Source organism: Myotis daubentonii, chromosome 5 (assembly GCF_963259705.1).
Source record: "Myotis daubentonii chromosome 5, mMyoDau2.1, whole genome shotgun sequence".
Lineage (NCBI taxonomy): Eukaryota > Metazoa > Chordata > Mammalia > Chiroptera > Vespertilionidae > Myotis > Myotis daubentonii.
In genome coordinates this window covers 29,098,167-29,117,645 of record NC_081844.1, presented here as the reverse complement: position 1 = coordinate 29,117,645, position 19,479 = coordinate 29,098,167, and the positions used below count along the sequence as shown (strand labels likewise).

At 46.1% G+C, this 19,479-nt stretch overlaps 1 protein-coding gene and 1 pseudogene across 2 annotated transcripts in view; one reads left to right on the top strand and one right to left on the bottom strand.

Moving 5' to 3' along the window:
- The window catches only part of ADGRE1 (adhesion G protein-coupled receptor E1), a 50,272-nt gene that overhangs the window by 5,781 nt on the left and 25,012 nt on the right, over positions 1-19,479 (top strand). For both annotated transcript variants that reach the window (XM_059696903.1, XM_059696902.1), the window contains exons 3-10: positions 7,817-7,963; positions 10,253-10,408; positions 10,529-10,648; positions 12,531-12,677; positions 13,878-14,027; positions 16,675-16,815; positions 16,902-17,048; positions 18,118-18,206. In XM_059696903.1, coding sequence (XP_059552886.1) covers positions 7,817-7,963; positions 10,253-10,408; positions 10,529-10,648; positions 12,531-12,677; positions 13,878-14,027; positions 16,675-16,815; positions 16,902-17,048; positions 18,118-18,206 — 1,097 coding nt within the window. The remainder of the gene's footprint in view (positions 1-7,816; positions 7,964-10,252; positions 10,409-10,528; positions 10,649-12,530; positions 12,678-13,877; positions 14,028-16,674; positions 16,816-16,901; positions 17,049-18,117; positions 18,207-19,479) is intronic.
- On the bottom strand, positions 802-2,114 carry LOC132235102 (periphilin-1-like; annotated as a pseudogene).

Genomic DNA, 19,479 nt, shown 5'->3' with positions numbered 1-19,479 from the left:
TTAAAGAAATTTCAGCTTTAAAATGGACCTCATCTTTCACCTCAAATTACCTACATACGATGTCGTTTAAGACACACACAAGAATTTCGGGATTATTTTAATAGAAGACATTAATTTAGGTTCCTTTACTTAGAAAACAGGATTTTATTGTGAGGTGTCTTTTAAGAGATTTAAGTGCTCTAGCTACTGCCATGAGAATTTATATTCAAAAGATACCAAGGCACCCAGTTTATTTGGACCTTATACTTAAACATATTAAAACTTACAAAGCCTAAGATAAGCAAGCAACAAGTCAATAAGATCAAAACTTAAAATTCTTACATTTTCACATGGTATCAGTGACTATGAAATGCAAAAAGTCTTATAAATGTTTAAGTGGGATGATCTCTAAAAATGACACTAGTGTGACCAAACAAATGACCACATACTATGGAAGACTACAGCACATGAATAAGTACGGAAAGCTGTTCTCCAGAACTTGAAACATTACTTGACCCATCATTTTAGAGGGGGAAAAAGATAAGTAGTTAATTAGAAGGCTCTACGGGTAGATAAAACAAATTCTAACTAAAATATCTTAAGACGATTTTAGATGTTTATTTGATCTTGGAACTGTGGTCAACATCATGAAGTACTTCTCTTCATCAAAAAAAAATCCATATTTTAAGGATTTACACAATCAGGGGGACGGGTGGGGCGGGGGGGCGGGGTCTAGTACTTTTTTTTTTTTTTGCCTGAGCAAGTAAATTTTTAAAAAGGCTCCTCAAGGCTCCGTTGCGCAATGGATAGCGCATTGGACTTCTAAAAAGGCTCCTCAAAGTCTTGACTAGTGGTGTCATATTCTGCAATGAAATGCTTGAGTTCTTCCACACACCGCTCACCTATTTCATGTAAATTCTGTCTCAATGCAAACTGTATGGACTTTTCTAATGAAGGATCTTTTCCAATCGGCGTTTTCCCAACCATCCCGAAAGTTTCACAGCCTTGTCGGTAAACCTGTTCAATCTCTTTCTCTTTTTTAAAAAAAATACTTTTATTGATTTCAGAGAGGAAGGGAAAGGAAGAGAGAGAAACATCAATGATGAGAGAGAATTGTTGATTGGCTGCCTCCTGCACACCCCCTACTGGGGATCGAGCTGCAACCCGGGCATGTGCCCTTGATTGGAATCGAACCTAGGACCCTTCAATCCATAGGCTGACGCTCTATCCACTGAGCCAAACCAGCTGGGGCAATCTCTTTGGGTTTTGATGCTATTGCTTTGGAGCGGCCGTTTAGCTGACTGTCTTCAAATAATCCTATGCCTTCTGCTGCATTTGACTCAGGTTCTTCTGACTGGTCGGTGAACAGTGATGCTGTGGATCCTGCCTCAACCTTAGGAACTCCAAGTACGTTCCTTTCATCAGCCTCTCTCACTTCTCAGTAGCCCCCTTGCCTGCAGTCTCAGCAGGCTCCTTTCGAGTTAGGTGACCGGGTTTGTCTCACATCTTCGATGAAGGAGCTGCTGCAGAACTTGAGGGGGAAGTGCCTTTTGATGTTTTCACAGACCGAGCAGGTCTCTCTTGGCTTTCCTTCATGCTTCCGTGTGCCGTGAGCTGCAGCACGCACGGGTTTTCCGGGTTGAGACTGATAGAAAGAGTAAGTTTTGCTTCTTTCTGGAGAGAAGCTTCTACTACGGACACTGGGGCCGGTCTGCTGTGTGCAGGGTCCTTCCTGTCAGTGGGCGATTCTCTTAAACACGGAGTTTCTCTTTTATGAGGAGACCAGTCTCTGACACCAGGGAAGCGTGGGAACTTTTTCTTCTAAAGCCATCTCTCATGTCCCCGTATTCAGGCTGGCGGCGTCCAGAATGATCATCTCTTGCCCACTGGTAGTGAGACGCATCTCCTCTGTGAGGCGGACCACTTCTTCCGTCATGAGAAGAACTGTGGCCCTCCTTCCAGTCTCGGTAGCCAGCATGACTGGCTTATCTACTGTAGCTTCCTTCAATGGCCCGCCTAGCCGTGTGGTTTCTTTGTCACGATATTAACTGCTCCCTGGTAGCAGTCACTGGGGTGATTTCGAGGAGGTGCCGTTCGTAGTCATGTCGTCCCTCAGACCACATTGCATCTCTTCTGTGAGCCCATCTTGGCCGGTAACCAAGAATAACGGGGCCATGAGCATGGTCGTTTTGGCTGGCCACAAGTCTCACTGTAAGATACCAGCTTCAGGAAAGGCTCTGGGCTCCAGGCTGCTGCCACGCAGGCTCCCATGGAGTGGTTAGAGGCCTGGTCTGTGTGCTTTTTCCAAACTCCACTATGTCTGTTCACCTTCAAATGCGGAGGCATGACTGCTGCCCGATGCAAATGCAGTGCAAGACTCCAAGTCCCGCCATGGAAAATGCCCGCCTGCTTGCGGCCACCCCTGTGAGCCGTCCCCCGCCCCCGTCCCCCCGTACCCTCTCCCCCCCCGTCTCTTCCCACAAAGGGAAACCACGCTCACTCAATCCCACAGAGTTTTGATGAAGATAAAAGAAAGTAAGACAGAGGCAATGCTGAAAATGGGATATAGTAAGTGCTCAATTAAATTAGCCCTTCCTCACCTCCTCCTCTTCTCCTTTTCTTCTCCTCCTCTTTCTCCTGTTCCATTTCCTCCTCAGAGAAACATGAATTACCTGGTTCTTATTGTCTTGGCTGCAGATAATCCAAAGCTGGTAGCCAATGAGGGGGCATAGCCGGGGTAATGATCAGGTCTCCCGGACTCCTTCCCTGCATCAGTTCACTCCACTTGGCCCTTGTCTTGCATTCTGACCCGTGGTGTGATCTGGGGCAGGTTGAACCTATGCTCCTGGGCCTCCCTTCCCACATTTGTGCCCTGCAGTAGTAGCAGGCACCAAAAGTAGGTTGACCGACAATCCCAACTGGTCCCAGACTTGGAGTGTGAGGACCCGGGACACTGGACTTTGGGTGCTAACACCCTGAGGGCCCTGGAAAAAGACTTGTTCACCTCACCTGGCAGTGTTATTGTGGAGACTGTAGAAAATGCGTGGAAGGGACCTATGAAAGGAAAGTTCTGGTTATACTTTAAAAGCTCTCTGCTTGCCCTAGCCAGTTTGGCTCCGTGGATAGAGTGTCGGCCTGGGGACTGAAAGGTCCCAGGTTCGATTCTGGTCAAGGGCATGTACCTTGGTTGCGGGCACATACCCAGTAGGGGATGGGCAGGAGGCAGCTGGTCAATGTTTCTCTCTCATCGATGTTTCTAACTCTCTATCCCTCTCCCTTCCTCTCTGTAAAAATCAATAAAATATATTTAAAAATAAATAAATAAATAAAAGCTCTCTGCCTCTCTAAGCCACTTTTTTTGCTTAGGTTAATGAAGTGACCACCAGTTAAGTTGTTTTGCTCATGATTGAGCATCGTGTGTGTCTCAGATGGGCTGTTGAAGTGGCCTTTGGCCTGTTTTCCCGGCTTCCTGCCCTCCCAGCAGCGGCCAGATAGCACCTGTGAGCATCTGAGTTGGTCTTGTCCTTCCTCTGCCCAGAGCCCTGTAGGGCTCCCACCTCCCTCAAGGTAGAGCCAAAGTTCTCCCCAAGGCCCACCAGACCCTGCATGACCTGCCCCATCCCTTCCCTGCCCTCACCTCCTCCCTCCCTCCCTCTACTCCAGCCACATGGGCCTCATTGCTGTCCCTCCAACACACCAGGCCCAGTCCTGCCTCAGGACCTTTGCATATACTGGGCCTTTTATCTGGGATGCTCTTGCCCTGTCTAAACACCTGGATCCCTCCAGCATTATCTTTGTGTTTCAGCCCATGTGTCATCTTCGCAGTGACTACCCTATTTGTGACATTGTATGACTCACCCGCTCCTCTCGGTGATGGTTGATAATTTTGTGTGTCTTGTTCCGCTGTTGAGTCTACCATGCCTAGGAGAATCCTGGAATACAGTAGGTATTTGTATTAGTCAGGGCTCTCCAGAGAAACAGAACCAACAGGATGGACATCTATATATCTTGATATATGCATTCATATATGTAAAGATACACTACAAGGAGTTGGCTCACTTGGTTACAGCAGTTGGCAAGTCCCTAGATCTGCCGGGTGAGGTGCACAGGTCCTGAGTCAGGAAAGGACTTGGGGAACCCAGCAAAGGTGAGCACAGCTGATGGGACAGGGCGGGAGATGAGCTGGAGAGGTTGGCAGGTGCTCAGGCTCAGGGGACTGGGCTGCTGTTCTGGTTGGCAGCAGACTTGAGCTGGGCAGATAGCGCTAGAGAAGAAAGCTTTGGGGATCTGAGCGGGGAGACCGCAAGTGGCGATGTGCCGGAAGTCTGCAGAGAGAAAGGTTGGCTCTGCAGATGAAAGAGGAAGCTGGAAATGAGAAGAAAGATACAATCTGAGTGCAGGAAAGGGAAATAACAAAACATTTGCAGAAGGCAAAGAACCCCGGTTCTCAAGATCCGAATCATGATAATTCATCTATGACGTTTTCATGGCACTTTTCATAAAGAGCTTTCCTGTGATATCCCATCCTACCTACCAGTTGATGTCAGCAATATTGTTGACCCCTCTCTTTCTTTCATGCCCCCTACCCAGCCCACTGGCAGATCCTATTGGCGTTAACTTCAGAATAAATCCAGAATCTCTTGCTTCCCGCTGCTCCCACCGCTCACCTGGACAAGCGCAGACGCCGCCTGCCTTGTCATACTGCCTCTGGCCCTCGCCAGTTCACCTTTCCCACCAGTGGCCAGAAGGTCATGTACAACCTGTCATGTTGCTCCCCTCCCCTGCTCTAAACTCTCCCGGGGCTCCCATCTCTCTCTGATAGAAAGCTGAAGCTTTACCATGGTCTAGCACAGCGGTCGGCAAACTCATGAGTCAACAGAGCCAAATATCAACAGTACAACGATTGAAATTTCTTTTGAGAACCAAATTTTTTAAACTTAAACTATATAGGTAGCTACATTGTTATTAACTTAATTAGGGTACTCCTAAGGCTTAGGAAGAGCCACACCCAAGGAGCCAAAGAGCCGCATGTGGCTCCCAAGCTGCAGATCCTACATGATCTGGCCATCCCTCATCTGCTCTGCTCCAACCACACCAGCCTCCTTAGAATTCCATGAAATCGTCCTTTATCCTTGCCTTTTCCTCTGCCTTAAATAGCTCCCTAGCCCACCCACTCACCTCCCTCAGGTCTTTGCTCTGATGTGACCTTCTCAGTAAGGTCTTTATGACTGAGCAACAACTGTGTACCAGGCACTGTTCTATGCATTTAGGACACGGCAGTAAACGAGACACAAACTGCTGCCTTCTGGGAGCTCACAGTCCATCAGGGCAACAGACCTGAAACAACCAATTCTATAGGTTTTTCTATAGAATTGTCTTAGAAAGGGCATGAAAATGTCTTCCATTTCCAGCCAGACTTACTTCTTCTTGCGTAGCAGTGGTGGAAATCATGCACTTTGGGGGGTTGACAGGCCTGGCGCTGCCACTTACCAGCTGTGTGTCGTTGGGCAAGTCACTTAACCTCTCTGAGCCTGTTTTCCACATCCATGCCGTGGGAATTGGATCAGTTTCCTGTTGCTGCTGTAACAAGCGACCACACACTTGGTGGCTTAACGCAACAAGAACATTATCTTACAGTTCTGGAGGTCAGAAGTCCAACATGGGTCTCATTGGGCTGAAATGAAGGTGTCGGCAGGGCTGAGTTCCTTTCTGGAGGTCCTGGGGGAGAATCTGTTTTCTTGCCTTTTCCAGCTGCTAGAGATCAACTGTATCCCTGGGCTCGTGTCCCCCTCCTCCATCTTCACAGCCAGCAATGGCTGGCCGAGGCTGTCTCTCATTGCATCACTTTGACTCTGCCTCTCCTGCTTTCATCCTTCACTTATAAAGACACTGTGATTACATTGGCTCCTCCTTGATAATCCAGGATGACCTCCATATCAAGGTCATGTGATCAGCAATCTTAATTCTATATGCAACCTTAATTCCCCCATTTTGCGTAGCATAACATATTCACCTGGTCCACGGATGGGACGTGGTCATCTTCAGGGAAGCCATTATTCTGCTGACCACAGAAATGATAATATCAAGTGAGCGTCTTCCTTAGCACCTGGAGTCTGCTTCTATCTGTGGCTTTGTCCTCCTGGATCTCAGTGTGGCGAAGAGCTAACCACACAAATAACTGAGCAATTACAATTGTAATGAATGTCACAAAGAAGGAGCACACGTAGCTGTGGGGAGTCAGGGAAGCCTTCTTGAAGGAAGTGACATTTAAGTAAGACCTGAAGAATAAATAGGAACTGGTTAGGCAAAGGGAACAGCATGTGCAAAGGCCCTGTGGTGGGAAAGCTAGAAATGGAGACTGACATGAGATGAGGCTTAAAGATGTGGTTGGGTCTAGTCACTGGGGGCTATTTGGGTCATGTTAAATAATTTAGATTTTAATTCTGGGTGCAACAGGCAGGATTACAGGGAGGGTTGGGGTGGATAATCAAATTTGCATACAGAGATGATTGCAGGGCACGATGAGGGATGTAGGACTAATTGTACAATCCAGAGGAAGATCTGTACCCAACATAACCGTGGGGATGGAGAGAAGTGAGTAGATGCAGAATGATAGTTGGGAGGGAGAGGGAGAATCAACACAGGAGAGACTCACTAAATGTGAGGGTGACGGCTACACAGGGAAACTGAGGTACAGAGGTGAAATCAGGTGTTCCAGGGCTGGATTGGCTAAAGTGTATCTCAGGCCTCCTCTGACCTGCTGAATCAGCATCTGATATCCCAAGCTCTCCTGGGGATCCCAGGCGAGGCAGAGCCTGCTGATCTGTGACCATACTTGGAGTAGCAAGGGTCCAGGTCAGTGCATCTCACCCTTTCATGGGTCCACCGATCATTCGGGGATCTTGTTACAGTGCAGGTTATGATTCAGCAGATCTGGGCAGGACCTGAGATTCTGCTTCCACCAGGCTTCCTACTGGTGCCACTGGCCATGGACCACACTTTGAGAAAGAAGGGTCCTAGATCTTCAGGGTCCTTGATGAGCACTCTTGGTCACTGTGTCAGTTTCTCAGGGCTGTCGTAATAGGACAGATATTTATTCTCTCACAGCTCTGGAGGCCAGAAGTCCAAAATCCAGGTGCTTCCTCTGAAGGCTCCAGGGGGAGAATCTGTTCTCTGCCCCTCTCCCAACTTCTTCTGTTGCCAGCATTCCTTGGCTTGTAGACCCATCACTCTAATCTCTGCCTCCGTCATCACATGGTCCTCTCCCTATGTCTCTGTACCTCTCCTCCATTTCTTAAAAGGACACCAATCGCCCTAGCTGGTTTGGCTCAGTGGGTAGTGCGTCGGCCTGCGGACCAGAGGGTCCCAGGTTCGATTCCAGTCAAGGGCACATGCCCAGGGTTGTGGGCTCGATCCCCAGTAGTGGGCGTGCAGGAGGCAGCCAATCAATGATTCTCTCTCATCATTGGTGTTTCTATCTCTCTCTCCCTCTCCCTTCCTCTCTGAAATACAAATATGTATTTTTTTTTAAAAAAAGGACACCAATCATGTCAGATTAAGGGACCATCCTACTCCAGTATGATCTCATCTTAACTCACATCTTCTTTCCCCCTTTTTTGCTATAGTATTCCATTTTAATATTTAATGCTAACTCACATCTTAATGACATCTACAAAGACCCAATTTCCAAGTAAGTTCATGTTCTCAGGGTCCAGGATTTAGGACTTCAATATCTTCACAGGGGACCCAAAAACAGTTGCCTTCTTGTTCTCCCGCTGGTTTTCCCTCAGCTCCACTCTGGTGCCGTAACACAGGATCTTCTTTTTCTGCTGCCTAGATACGAATGAGTGTTGGGACACCACCACGTGTCCAGCTTATGCCACCTGCACCAACACTGTGGGAAGTTACTACTGTACTTGTAAACGAGGCTTCCTGTCCAGCAACGGACTGGCACAGTTCAGAGGCCCAGGGGTGGAATGCAAAGGTGAGTGCACACCTCCTCAAATCCTCTAGAAAGTCAGGTGGAAGCTGGCAGATGTAGGTACTTTGTCCCCCCCCCCAACATTATTTCCTCCCACCTTCCTTTCCCTTCCTTCCTTCCTTCCTTCCTTCCTTCCTTCCTTCCTTCCTTCCTTCCTTCCTTCCTTCTTTCCTTCCTTCCTTCCTTCCTTCCTTCCTTCCTTCCTTCCTTCCTTCCTTCTTCCTCATTCTCTCTCTCTCTCTCTCTCTCTCTCTCTCTCTCTCTCTCTCTCTCATGAAAATGATTCCTGGTCATTAACATTTTCAGTATTTAGAGATTAGCATTATAATAAATAAAAATAAAGAACATGCTATTTATCAATATCCACTGATCTCATGTTGGGGACCCTTCTTCTGCCTCTCGATGTAGATAATAAGATTTTCTAACACTTATTGAGTGCCAGGCCCTGTGAAAGGGCTTTAGGTGCATTTCCCCATGTAATCGAGTGTAGCAGTGGGATGCATCTCCATTGGAAAGATGAGGAAACTGAGGCTCCAAGAGCTGAAATGACTTGTGTAGCGCTATGCAGTTGAACTGAAATTCAAACCCAGGTCTTTCTGACTCTAATGGTGGTCTCTTCACACATTACTTATTTGCCACACTCTAGTTGTGAGGTGTTGGGGAAATGAATTTAATCTCTCCAAGCCTCAATGTTTCTCTCTGTAAAATAGGTACTAGTATTTAAGAGCATCTACCTCCAAGGATAGTTGGGAAGAATAAATGCAATAATGTTTGCAGTGTGCTAGGCACATATACAATTCCAAGAGCTACTATTAACATAAATAATATAAACTCAAATAGTTCCCAGAATGAGCTAAGTTCTTTGTCTGCATTTCTTATATTTAGACCCCAATTCTCCTCTTGGCAATAAAGATCTGTCTGTGCCTTTGAATAAGATCAGGGGTCTGTAAACTTTTTCTGTCTGGGGACAGATATTTTGGAGGCTGTAAGCCTTACAATCTCTGTCATGACTACTCAATGCTCCAGCTGTATTGCAAAAGCAGCCGTAGATGATACATAAATGAATGGATGTGACTGTGTGCTAATAAAACTTTGTTTACACAAAATGGATGTGGTGGACTGAATTTGACCCATGGGCTGTAGTTGGCTGAAAAAGATAAATCATTTCTATCATTATAGCTCCCAGGGAGCCCCAACCATTTTTCTTTGCGCTATAGTTCATGGATTATTCAGTGAGCTCAGTAGTGCTGGTGGGCCCTGGTTTTTAAATTTGGGGTGAAATGAACATTCCTCATCTAGAAAGTGATGGATACTACAGCCAGGATTTTGTCCACTCTATGTCTGTGACCCCCCAGTACAATGCATCAATAGATATTTGTCAAATGAAGGAACATGTTATTCTTTATGTCATCTCCAGATTTTATCATCCTGTTATTGACACTTAGGTTGTTTCTCAAGTTTTATAACTTCAAGCAAAGCTGAGATGAATATCCTTGTGATCTTATCTTGGCGGACAGTGGAGTTCCAGATTTCTCTTTAGGAGAGGTGCAATTTGCCAGGAGAAAGCTATAGGAGATTTGCCTCGAAGTTTTATTTGCATGAAGGTACATAGCAAGTGTTTGTTTAGGGTGGCTTGATAGAGCAGGGCCACCCCATGGTACCACAATTGCACAATTCAATGGGTGCTTCAATGAGTAAGTTCCTAGAGGTGGTTTTGCAAGGTGTTCTCGACTGGGTAATAGACAACTGCAAACTTAGTGCCTAAAACAATAACAATCATTTATTTTGTTCATGAATGGATCCACAATTGGGGTTGACTTCGATGAGGACAGCTTGTCTCTGTGCCACACAGTGTCAGTTGAGTTGGCTCATGTGGGAGTTAGAGGACCCACTTTGAAGAGGGCCCACTCACATGGCTGGCAAGCTGGTGCTGGCTGTTGGCTGGCTGCGCCACCAGGCCTGTGGGCTGGAGGTCTTAGCTCTTCTCCACGCGGGCTGCTTTTTCATGACTCGTTGGGCTTCCTCACAGTACGGCGGCTAAGTTCTAAGAATGAGTATCTCAAGAGAACAAGGCATGCTTTTTTTTATAACCTTGAGTGTCACTTCCTCCATAGTCGAAAGCATGCTCAGATTCACGGGGAGGGAACATAGACCTGCTGCTTGATGAAAGGAGTACCAAATTCGCACCAAATGAAGGGCATAAGGAATGGAAGACTTTATAACCATCTTTGAAAATATAATCTTTTATACAGGATGAGGCAGATTTGTAACTCTGGCTCTTTCTCTGTCTAGATGTAGATGAATGTTCTTCAAGTCCCTCAAAATGTGGTCCTAACTCAGTCTGCAAAAACCTGCCGGGGAGGTACAAGTGCAGCTGCTTGCCTGGTTTCTCTTCTCCCACTGGGGATAACTGGAGCCTGGAAAAGCCTGGCCATTTCTCCTGTACAGGTAATGCTCCTGGGCTCTGCATGGGTCTTTGGCGGCTAGCTACCACTGAGTTGGGCACATGCGTATTTAACCTTGGACAGCCAGTCTTCTGCCTGCTCACTCTCCTCTGCTGCTCCGCAGACATCGATGAATGCCTCGACAGTGGAGTCTGCCCAGAGCATTCTGAGTGTGCCAACTCGTTGGGAAGCTACAGTTGCCACTGCCAAGATGGATTCATCTTTAACAACTCTCTCTGTGAAGGTATGGAGGACCGGCTCTTCTTCATGTACCTACTTAACGAAGCATCACTTCATTTGATGATCCTATGAGATAGGGTTGCTGATCCTCATTTAAGACTGAGGAAATGGGGGTTCAGAGAGGTGAAGTCACTTGCTCAAGGTCACACAGCCATTAAAGTGGAAGAGCTGGGATTTGAACTCCTATTGAGACCTTACGATGAATTAAGCAGTGGGGTCAGGAAGTACTTGAGAGTATGGGAGGCTCTCAAGTGCTCTTTCTCCCAGGGGACATTGGCCATGTCTGAAGACATTTTTTATGGCCACAACTGGTGGTGATGATGGGGTTGTGTGTGCTATTGTCATCGAGAGGGTAAGGCGCATTACAAAGCACAGGACAGCTTCCCATAATCAAAAATCATCTGATGGTGGGCAGTGGTGCACTGGCCACCATAACAAGAAATTAACTTCAGGCTGAAGAACAAAGCAGGCAACTCCACAGAGTATGACAGAATTTATTACAGGTTACTTACTTATGGGAAGATTAGATCAGAACAGCCAGTCCGCACAGATTATTCCCCACTTCCAGACCCCTGTTCCAGTGCTTTTGTATAGTATAACTCAGGCACTAATGATTGACAAGAGAAAGGGACAAAGAATGCAGTACAGCAATGCTAGAGGCCATACCTCCTTGTGGTCTTGTGACGGATGGCCAGTTTGATATTTGTCTTGGTTGTCATGGCATTCTGGCCATTACTAACAAAAATATTTGTGGCTACAGTTTAAGGAACATAGATATTCATCAACTAGAAGGCTTTGATCTGCTTGCTAAGGACAGTGAGGTTAATCACAGCATGAAACTTAAAATGAAATGAGATCTGGACGCAAAAATGGGGTTGGTTTTGTTCACACCTACCTCCCTACAAAAATGATCCCGTCCCAAATGTCAGTGGTGCTAAGGTAGAGACACTCTGTTGTAGGGAGACCCAAACTTCAGAACTTTCTCCTAAAAGGTGTTTAATTTAAGACCTGAGAGTTTCCCTTGATCCTCTGTCTCCTTCCATATTGAATCAGTCATCAGTTGTTCGTGGGTCTGCGGTCAGCTGGGGGTCAGTTTTGCTGATCTTGGCTGGGCTGTCCACCTATCTGGGGCCATCCATCTCTCTTCCACTTTGTCTTTTATTCTTCGTTAGGCCAGCCTAGGGTTTGTTCATATGGCAGAAGCCCCAAGAATGAGCAGAAACAAACAACCCTCTAAAGCAGTGGTTCTCCACCTTCTGGCCCTTTAAATACAGTTCCTCATGCTGTGACCCGACCATAAAATTATTTTCGTTGCTATTTCATAACTGTAATGTTGCTACTGTTATGAATCGTAATGCAAATATCTGATATGCAGGATGGTCTTAGGTGACCCCTGTGAAAGGGTCGTTCGACCGCCAAAGGGGTCGCGACCCACAGGTTGAGAACCGCTGCTCCAGAGGTATAAGTTTGGAACTGGCACCACATCGCTTTCGCTGCATTCTATTGGCCAATGCAAGTCACTGGGCCAGCTAGATCCAGGGGTGGGGGAACAACTCCACATCTTACAGAAAAAGGAGTGGCAGAGCCCACATCCCAGGGTGTAGGTACAGGGAGCAGTGGAAGACCATGCACGCCTCTGTAATCTATGATCGTTATGTTTTGAAACTATTTGCCACCCTTTTGTTTACACACTGTTGGCCAACATTTATTCTCCCCAGACGCATCTCACTGCCCGGGAGGTGAGGAAGAAGGGGGAATATGGGTATTGGGGAGCAGCAGCACTGTGTGCCACCTGTTAGGAACATGTAGAGGGGGTCTCCTGCTTGCAATCTCCTGTCCTCAATTCCTCACCTGCCTTGATCTGGGTTTTCATTTCCACTCATTAGATGTGGATGAATGTGCCGATCCCAGAGCTTGCCCGGAGCATGCGACCTGCCACAACAGTTTTGGAAGCTACTCTTGTGTCTGCAACTCAGGATTTGAATCCAGCAGTGGAAACAGGAGTTTCCATGGCCCAGGAGGAATGTGTGAAGGTAGGTGGAGGGGTCTTTTGGTGATCCAGGTCCAAGCCTGTTTGCAAAGACAGCAGTGGTGGGGCAGGAATCAGGGTGGATCTCAGCTGAGTTCAAAGCCCTCATCTACCAAGGGGAAGCCAATCATCATTCATTTTTTCTTTCATTCACTCATGCATTCACTCAACAAATACTTCTGGAGCACCTACTTTATGTGAGGCACTATTCTAGGGATGGTAGATACAATGGTGGAAAACACCAGCAAAAATATTTATTTTCCTGTAACTTATCATCTCATGTGGAGAGAGACAGGTAACAAAAATAAATGCACGCATCTATTGTGTGTCTGGAATACTTAAAGGAGATGAAGACAAATAAGGCAGGGAAGGCAGATAGTGCTGGAGAAGATTTCTAATTTTATTAGAGCAAAGGCCACAATTAGAAGTGGGTATTTGAGAAAGATCTGAAGACACCGAGGGAGTGAGATATTGGGTATCTGGGGAAGGGTGTTCCAGGCGGAGGGAACAGCAGGTACAAAGGCCTGGAGGCCGGCTCTCAGCCAAGGCCCGAAGCTCTTCCATATGTGACCTCCTTCATTCTTCCTAAGTGATATTTTATACTCATTTTTGAGATGAGAAAACAGAGCCCCCATTGTGGCCGAGTCACTCTTCCAATGTCAAATAGGCAGGAGTTAGGAGGGTCAGCACCTGAACTGTGCCTAGGTTCACATCCAAGATGTCCTGCCCTCCAATCCTCCACTCTGATACATCTTAGTTGTTATTATTATTAATAATATAGTGATTCCTTGGAGAGGGGCTGGCATTCACCAGGGAAAGAAGGAGTGGATGAGTTTGAGTTCTGAGGGAACACAGGTGAGAGAGAGGAGTCTTCATGAACCTGCAGGTCATCAACGAATCTGGATCCCTCGTTATACAGGGAATAGAAGCAGAAGATGAGGGAGGTGAGCTTAGCCGGGAGCAGGTTCTCAGGGTCTCGTTGGTTTTAAGGAGGAGTTTGGGTTTTACCCTGAGCCATGGGAGCCTCTGGTTGTGTGGCTCATAGACATGCATTTGAATGTTTCCCTCCATAGCAATGAAAACGTGTGTAAGAAGGTGAGACAGGGCCAGGGAAACCCCTTGGCTCTGTCCCTGGTGGGCTGTGTACAGCTGTTATAGCCTCAGCTTCCTTCATCTTTATGACTTAGACCAATTTTCTGCTTAGATGTGGATGAATGTTCCAGAAACTCGACTCTTTGTGGTCCCAATACTGTCTGCACCAACATCCCAGGAGACTACAGTTGCTCCTGCCTGCCTGGGTTCATTTCGCCTGAGTTTTGGACCCCCACGCAACCAGAGGCTTTCAGATGTACAGGTAATTCTCCCAGCCATGAGGTGGACTTCTCAACGGTTGTCAAATGACCCTGAGACACAATGGCATATAGCAACAACCCTTTGTTCTTGCTCGTGATGTTACAGGTTGGCCACATGGGTTTTCTGGGGTACCAGGATGGCTGGCAGATCTGAAATGGCCTCATTTGTGTGGCTGGTAGTTGGTGCTGGTCTCTGGCTGGGAGCTTAGTTGGGCCCCTAATTTTCATCGTGGGCCTTTCCACATGGCTGCTTAGGCTTCCTCATGGCATGGCAGCTGGTCTCCAAGAAGAAACATTCAAAGGGGCAGAAAGCAGAAATGCCAGTTCTCATAAGGCCTGGGTTCAGCAGTTTTCTAGCACTTTCTATTGGCCACAGTCGGGGCCAGCCTAGGTTCAGAGGAAAGAGAAATAAACGCCCATCCCTCTGGGGGAACATTGGGAGGGAATACTTCCACTGCATACAGGAAGTGAAAGGGTTAATGGAGGCCGTCCTCAGTGTATCGGCTACACTGCAGAACACATTTTATGTTCCTCATCCCCCAGGGGAAATCATGCTTCTCTTAATTAGTCTATTTCTTCTTATTGATCTGCACTAGATGCTGACATTGTTAGAAGCAGAACAGTAGAGTGATAAAAATCGAAAGGAGCCATAGAGAGGGTAATACAGCTCTAATGGCTCCTGGGAGCCCATTCAGAATCCCGATCAATGGCAAGAAAGCCAAACCATGGCCTTCCACCCCACTTTTCGTCACACCATCACCTCTTTCATTTGTCTTACCTACTCAGGTTTCACTTCACAGGAACAAAGGTTCTCTTGGCCCAAAGGTTTTGAAATTCATGCGCGAGTCCAGCTCCATATGCAAAACATAAATTCCCTCTCTGCTATTTCTGACAAGAGCTTGCCTAGTCAAGGCTTCATTGTGTCTGGAAATGGGAAGCTCACTCTTTGGTTAGAGATGTTTTCTGTAACACCAAGAAGAATACCACTTCCCCATGCTTTCCAGCTGTGGGCCACTTCCATGCCTTTGATGACTCCAAATTAGTCTACATTCGTAGCATAAGGACATCTTGCTCCAGTTCTCCATGGTAATGTCCAGTGCAGTGTGCCACGTACCTGCTTAAGTGACTAGTGGATGCTGCTTGTTTATTCTTTTTTTGTTTTTGTTTTGTTGTTGTTAATCCTCACCTGGGATATTTTTCCATTGAATTTTAGAGAGAGTGGAAGGGAGGGGGAAAGAGAGAGAGAAAAACATCTAAGTGAGTGAGACACATCAATTGGTTGCCTCCCACACACATCCAGACTGGGTCCAGGGATTGAGCCTGCAACTGAGGTACATGCCTTTGACTGGAATAGAAACTTTGACCCTTCAGTCTGAGGGCTGATGCTCCAATTATGGAGCCAAATCAGTTAGGGCAATTCTTCATGTTTTGTGATGACTCCTAATTCTTTTCTCTAGGGCATTCAATTCCATATATCCTCTGTGGTTCAGAAACCCTCAGAGGGAGAGGTAACCCTGTGTTGCCATGGTGACCTGACACCACTCTGTATTTGTTAGGATAGAGTTTCTCAACCTTTGCACTATTGACTTTTTGCGCTCAATAGTTCTTTGTGTGGGGGGCTGTCCTGTACATGGTAGGATGTTTGGCTTCTACCTACTATATCCCAGTAGCACCCCCTCCCCCAGTCTTGGCAATAAAACATGTCTCCAGACATTGCCCAGTGTTCCCTGGGGAGGCAAATTTCCCCCAGCTGAGAACCACTAGCTTAACACAGAAATTTTTTATGCTCATAACAATCCAATATGGATATACTGGGCCAATGGGCAGCCTTCCTCTACAAGGTGATAATAGGGGTCCAACCTCCTGGCATCTCTTGGTTTTTCTATCCCTTAGGACCTTGGAATCCCTGGTCCCAGCCAGTGGTGGGGCAAGAGAGAGAGGGCACACCCACTTCTTGGTCATATTGGTCCAGAAGTGACAAATGTCATATCTTTTTACATCCCACGAGTGAAGACTGGTCACACTGATACCCAACCCAGGTTCAGCTGTCTACCACTGGAAAGCCAGTAATGAAGAGACAAGGGTTGGTGAAAGGAAAGTAGTTTATTCAAGAGCTGGCAGCCCAAGAAGATGGTGCACTCAGGTTGCAAAGACCGTCTTAACAATTGGACACAGGCAGTGGTTTTTGTAAGGAGAGAGGAGGAATTACAAAAACAAAACAAACAAACAAAAAACCAGAACAGAACAAAGAAATAGGAAGTAGGGGGTTCAGAGTTCTCCATTGAAGGGACTACGTGCAAGTCAGCACAGTCTGTACAGATAACTGATCGAAGCTCAGCAAATCTCCCAGAACCGGAAGATCTGGACGTTGGGGTTTGCTTCTTTTGAAGTTAGTTACTAGAATTCTTAAGTAAACAGGCTGTTTAACTATTATATGTTAGTTGACAGGTCATCGTTTACAGAAACAATGTTAAAAGAATGTTGGGGTGGGTTACTACATGGTCCCGCCCAGATGCCGAGGATTCTGGGAAATGTAGTCCCTGTTTGGGCTGCCATTATTTAAATGACAACTCATGTTTCAGAATGGGAAGCATGACTTTTGTTGGAATGTTGGCCAACTCTGCTTCACGCCCTTTCTCCACTACACAGATATTGATGAGTGCCTGGATATGTGCCCTTTCAATGCAACATGCACCAATACCCTTGGGAGCTACTTTTGTACCTGTCACCCTGGCTTTGCACCAAGCAATGGACGGCTGAACTTCACAGAGCAAGAGGTGGAATGTGGAGGTAAATGGAGGGTTGCGTGGACATCCCTGGACAAAAATTAATCTCCTTGTTCCTTTGGTTGTTTGATATTCTCGAGTTCTTTGCAGACATTGATGAGTGTGTGCAAGATCCATCACCATGTGGCCCCAATTCTGTCTGCACCAATGCCCTGGGCTCCTACAGCTGTGGCTGCATTGTGGGCTTCCGCCCCAATCCGGAAGGCTCCTGGAAATACGGCAACTTCAGCTGCAAACGTAATCATCTCCTTGTGTGTCTTGGCAATGGAATCTGTGTCTTGCTCACTTTGCCCAACCTCTGGATCCTTTTCTTACTTTCACCTCATCTACGTGTTCTCTCTTTATTCATTCATTCATTTACTACACATTCATTAATTCCCTCATTCAATACATTATTTTCGGAACATCTATTAATTAGTTAATGAATCAATCTGACCCGTACACTGAGAATTCAATCCTGGACATGATGGACATGATACTTGCCCTCACGTAGCTTATAGTCTAGGGAAAAAAGCAGAGAGCACATAAATAATTATTTAATGACCACGACGAATATGACCATTGAAAAATCTTAGAACACTTTGGAGTGACTAATGGGATATTTAATATGCTTGGGGAAAATAGCATTTCAGCTGAAGCTTGAAGGAAAAGTAGGAATTATCCAAATGAAGTGTGACGATCACACTCAAAGGCCCTGAGGCTAACACAGAGAAAGGGCAAGAGAAATGATATTAGCTGCATCTGAGAAGGTGGGCGGAGGTCAGATACTGCAGGATCTTGTGAGCCGTGCAAACAATTTTGCAGTCTTCTTTGCCAAGAAAAACAGGAAACCAGAAGAGGTTTAAAAATGTTAAAAAAAAAAATGTTAAATGCTGGATTCTTTGGGATGTTAGAAATGTAAGTAACTTACATGGAAGCAATGAAGTACAGTAATAAAATGACTCTATCAGAGGCCATTGTCAACATAAGTAGAATATCATCGATGTCCTTGCTTCTTCCCCATTCCACATCCCTGTCTCTGCCCCAGAGGGAATCCCTTTGAACTTGTGTTCATAATTACCCTACTTAAATAAAGATTTCTTCCCTTGTATATATTCCTAAACAATGCCTTGCTTAGATTTGTTGGTTTTGGAGCTTTATAAAACATCCCAGAGTCTCTGATATGGTGGTGTATAGTTTGCTTGTTTCCACTGTTGTATAATATGGCAGTGGATGGACTTTCAGCAGGGCATGGCGTAATCAAACTTGCTTCAGTCATATCTTGCTGTGGTTAAGTCTGATTTGGTAGCTTTTGTTTCATTCCTAGGAGTTCCCTTCAAGTGTAAAGAAGATGTGATCCCCAACAATAAACAGGTCCTGCTATGCCAAGTGGGAACAGCAGTGGAGCCTGAGGATGTAAGTATTTTTGAAGGTGTTTTTTATTTTTGTTTGTTTTTTTAAGATTTTTAATTGATTCTTAGAAAGGCAGGAAGGGAGAGGGAGAGGGAGACAAGCATGGATATGAAGTGTAACACCGATCAGCTGCCTCCTGCACGCCCACTGGGCATCGAGCCCACAACCTGGGCATGTGCCTTGACCGAGAATCAAACTGGCAACCTTTTGGTGCATGGGATGAAGTCCAACCAACCGAGTTTTCCTGGGAGTCAATTAAGTAGGATATTGTTTGCACCTTTAACAAAGGTAAAAATAGCTGTGCCCCAAAACAGACAGCAGTTTGTTTCTTTCTTTATAACAGTCTGAGTGTAAGCTGCTGAGAGCTGATATGGCTCCATAATGCTCGGCCATCATTAATACAAGACTCCCTCACTGTGGTCCAAGATGGCTGCTGCAGCCCCTGCCATCACGTCTGCAGTCCAGCTGGTGGGCAGGGGAGAATGGAAAGTGAAAGGCACTATCCTTCCCTTTAAGACTATGATGCTGTATCACCTCTGCTTGTACCTCATTGGCCAGACATTAGTCACTTGGTCACAGAGCCAAAAGGAAAGTCTAGGAGGGAGGGCACTTGCTTATTTAAAGCTTGGGGATTCTTTTACTAAAAGAAGAAGAAATGTTGGGTGGACTCACGACCAGTAAAGGTGTTGGGGCTGCATGTGTGTGACAGAAGATGGGTGTGACACAGCCCCCAGGCCAGCCGAAGAGGAATGTGGACGTCCTGGCTCTCTAATGAAGTCATTGTCATTGTAGTGGGTCAAGCCTTCATAAGCATTTTCAGGGATTGAGGTCACTACCTTAAATCTGAGCTTGGACATTAATTTAGGATTCCCATGCACTTTGGACCACTGTTTTTTGTTTGTTTGTTTGTTTGTTTAATTGTGGTAAAAACGCACATAAGATTCAACATTTAAACCATTTTAAAGTGTACAATTGTTAAGCAAAATGATTCCCGGTACTTAACATGACAATTGCTATCTAATGAAGCAAGCTGACCACCAATTCATTCTGGAATGTTCTTGCATAGAGAAGAGGGCCCATTAAGTTGTTTTCTGCTGTGGATTAAATGGCCTTAACCAGCACAAACCACTGGCTATGAGCCACCATTGTTCTTGGAGGCTGCTGTATCAAACTCCATACCCTCTCTGCTGAGATCAGCCAGCTTGCTGCCGCCCACAGGTGCTGCTTCTGTCCATAGTTCCCCTGGTAAACTCCTGACGTCATGCTGGAGTTGTCA